At 41.7% G+C, this 3510-nt stretch overlaps 1 protein-coding gene across 1 annotated transcript; it reads left to right on the top strand.

The window, feature by feature from the left end:
- Positions 1-374: 374 nt before the first annotated feature.
- On the top strand, positions 375-3072 carry LOC139835913 (uncharacterized). The gene is made up of 5 exons (XM_071825813.1): positions 375-464; positions 801-956; positions 1116-1172; positions 2507-2602; positions 2704-3072. The coding sequence occupies exons 1-5, from the start codon at positions 375-377 to the stop codon at positions 3070-3072; spliced, it is 768 nt and encodes a 255-aa protein (XP_071681914.1).
- Positions 3073-3510: the final 438 nt, after the last annotated feature.

The following is a 3510-nucleotide window of genomic DNA, read 5'->3' as shown; positions in this document are numbered from 1 at the left end:
TTACCTTGTAGTTAGTACTATAACATATCGAATGGAAAGCCAGATACCGACATATATATTGCCTTGCATAGGAGCCAATGGCGTATTGTGATTAACATTATTGACAGCAGGAATCATTCATTGAGTACCACGTCCCATGTACAAAAAAGGTTAGAAAAATGGAAAGCGAAATGCCGACATATATATTACCTTGCACATGAGACAATGGCGTATCCGGATTTATTTCCCTTATAGTTATAGCAGGTCGAATCGCATCCACGCATGCCAAAAATAAACGATTTGAAGCTGATATGGTCGAAGCCACCACCCCTATAAAGTGCGGCGCTGCTCATTGTGGCAGGACTCGTCTTCTCAGCTCTTCGCAATGGAGCGTGATGGGTTCCTTTTCTCTGTTCGCCGTGTTGCTGCTCGTGCTATTCGCCCGTGGAAACAATGCAGCAAGGCTCTACCCAACTAGCCAAAAGGTACTATGTCTGCCTTGTGCGTACTAGAATTAACTGCATGTTTTGGCCACTAATTTTATGTATTTTATTTGATCTGCAAGTCCAAGAACGAAACAAGCTTTTTGGTTCAACCTCGGTTGCTTCAAGGATTGTCGTATACGACTGAGTCTGATACCGTCTATACCTACGTACGTATCATCTCCCCTGCCTTAATTCGTTACAAAGATAGCATGCATACCTTATTTAATCTGACCTAATTGGCATCCGCGGTTCATTTGGTTTAGGTAAAATTAGTATTATTCTGTAGTGTATTTGAGCATCCTTTTTAACGACGCTGACCATCCATCACGTATGTAGGCGGCAGATCACGAGATGTTGGCGGGAGAGTACTACGGAGTTAGCGTGACCATGGACGTGTACGACTTCTTGCTGACCAGCGACCAGTACTCTTTAGCCGGTGTTCGTATTTTCAACGAAGGAGATGGTGCAGCAACCAGTTTGAGTGTCATCCAGGTCGGTTGGGTGGTAAGCCTGTAACTATCCTAGCTACAATTTACATCTTCCTGTCATTAAAATACATGACTCAATTTTTTCTAGATTTGGATGTATGAATAACTAAAATTTGCAATGCAATATATGTACAGTACTTATGTTATCAATGATTTGCTACAGGTCAACCCAGGAACTTTCGGTGGTGATTCAGCCACTCATTTATTTGGTTTTTGGTCGGTAAGTGTTCTTGATCCATCAACCTGCATTTTCCACTTGTTTGTGTATGTACTAACACTAGTAGAAAAAGGGGGTTTAGTCCCGGTTCGTAACGGGCTTTAGTTCCGGATTCGCAACCGGGACTAAATACCCGAGACTAAAGCCCACCTCCTTTAGTCCCGGTTGCTTACGAACCTGGACTAAAAGTCCATCCACGTGGGCTGCCTGCGTCGGGACAAAAATGCCTCTAGGTGAAATTTTTTTATTTTATTTTTTCTAATTTTTTCCACTCCCTTTTTTTTCTATTTTTTTCAGAATTTATATTATTTCAGTTATTTGCATAGTTTAGTCTCTAACTACAATTATCTATAGTCAAATTACTTACTCGTAGTCAAACTTCCCGCTCGGTCACCCATACTCCCACTACTCTAGCACTAGCACGCTTAACTTCCGAGTCCCATCCCGTCCCGCATCTAAGTGCTTCGCGCGCATGTATGTGATACTAGTATCATATCAATCCTATTAACATGTTGGTCGATGTCACATTTCTTTATTGTTTGAATTTCAAATAATTCTTTTAATAAACAAAAGTAATGATGTAATAATAATCTTGAATAAATAAATAAACATTAACTTTTTAATTTGTATTATTTTTAAATTTTTTAAATATTTATTTTTTTGCCAAACCTAAAACCTAAAAATTTAAAAATCTAAAAATTGGGTAAAAGTAATAGTAATCTTTATGCAAGATGCAATTATTAATTTTAATTTTTTAAAAAATAAAAAAAAAATATAAAATCTGTAATTTATAGCAAAAACTAAAATCTTCCTGCTTTCGTATTTTCATTTGGAATTTTGAGAATTTAAAATTTGGCGTCACCACACAAGACCATCAAGCAAACTAGCCACACAGGCAAGTTGTCTTCATTACCAAGATGGTTCAGACAAGTAAATTCATTCCAAAGTATAATAGAATTCATATAAGCAACTGTTAAAGCAAATGAATCATTACCAAAACACATGGTTCATCAAGTGTAGCTGACAGAAGGGTAGGGTGCGTGGGGAGTAAAAAACCCGAAAAAACCTTTAGTCCCGGTTGGGGCAGGCTGCGGCCGGCGCAGGCCTCTTTAGTATCGGTTGGTAACACCAACCGGGACCAAAAGTCTACCCTTTAGTCCCGGTTGGTGGTACTAACCGAGACTAAAGACCCCATTAGTACTGGGTTAAATTATTTGAAGACTAATGGGGTGGTATGGAAGCCCTCTTTTCTACTAGTGATATTTGTTTTATATGCAGGCTGATGGGAACAAACACTCATGCATCAACACCAACTGTGTTACAGGTTTGGTTTTCAGCCTGAGGCTGGTGCACCCATAGCTCTTGGTGATGTCATTTCGCCAGTCTCGCAGCCCAATGGAGCAAAGCAAACTATCACAGTCAAAGTCATTAAGGTAGGTTGAGAGAGTGTAGTATACCTTCTTGGCAGTTAAAATATAAAAAATATGTCCGTTGTAATTTGATTTCTTGCATTTACTTACTTATTATGATACAGGATACCGCATCGGGAGACTGGCTGGTGCATTACGGTTTTAACCAGGGTGACCCCAAGCTGATCGGTCGTTACCCCAAGTCTTTATTCACTGGCGGCTTGGCAGATCGAGCAACCCACATTAACATTGGCGGTGTAGTACAGGCCAGCAATACCGGTCTTGTTCCCATGGGTAGTGGCTACCTCCCAACAAATGATAGCATGGCCATGGCTGCGTCCTTCAGCAACATCGAGATCATTGATAGGAACGGGAAAGCATTGCTCTTGAACCATGACTTTCCAGGCTATTCAAGCAAACCGGATGTGTACTCTGTTAGTCCTGTGATCAATGGACAGTTCTTCTACGGTGGGCCCTATCGGACGACCACATGATTTAGAGTTTGCATAATAATGTTTTGAGATTGTGTTTTTTTTTTTGAACAGGAGAGGCCCCGAAGGACCTAGAGCTTTGTTGACATTTCAGCGGTGGCAGTACAAATTACATAAAGGGTCCTGAGAAAAAGAAAAATTACATATCGACCCAAGCACTTTGCACTAAGGACCTTAGAAAAGAAAAAAGAAACGCAATCCAGGCCAGCTCCAGATCCACCGCCGTCGAGGTCGCCGGAGTCAACCTCCATGCCACCGGGGACAAAACCACTTGGGGTCAGGAGGCGGGAGCTAACTCCGACGATGCTTTTGAGCCTCCATTTAGATGATTGGAGGTTGAGAAAGACCTGAGGACGAAGAACGGTCGTCGATGCCTCAGGAAGGAGGGGCCGCCCTACGGCCAACAAGAACGGCGACAGTGGCGCCGTGGTGAACCTCCCA

This window comes from Lolium perenne, chromosome 2, assembly GCF_019359855.2.
Source record: "Lolium perenne isolate Kyuss_39 chromosome 2, Kyuss_2.0, whole genome shotgun sequence".
NCBI classification, from domain to species: Eukaryota; Viridiplantae; Streptophyta; class Magnoliopsida; order Poales; family Poaceae; genus Lolium; species Lolium perenne.
Note: the sequence above shows the minus strand (reverse complement) of the source record. Positions and strands in the feature narration are given on the sequence as shown.

What these genes read in the sequence shown, in the direction of transcription:
- LOC139835913 (XM_071825813.1), top strand. Translation starts at nt 375, where the DNA reads ATGGGTTCCTTTTCTCTGTTCGCCGTGTTGCTGCTCGTGCTATTCGCC. An exon ending in TCTACCCAACTAGCCAAAAG is followed by an intron (nt 465 to 800) that starts GTACTATGTCTG and finishes TCACGTATGTAG; the next exon opens with GCGGCAGATCACGAGATGTT. An exon ending in TCACAGTCAAAGTCATTAAG is followed by an intron (nt 2,603 to 2,703) that starts GTAGGTTGAGAG and finishes ATTATGATACAG; the next exon opens with GATACCGCATCGGGAGACTG.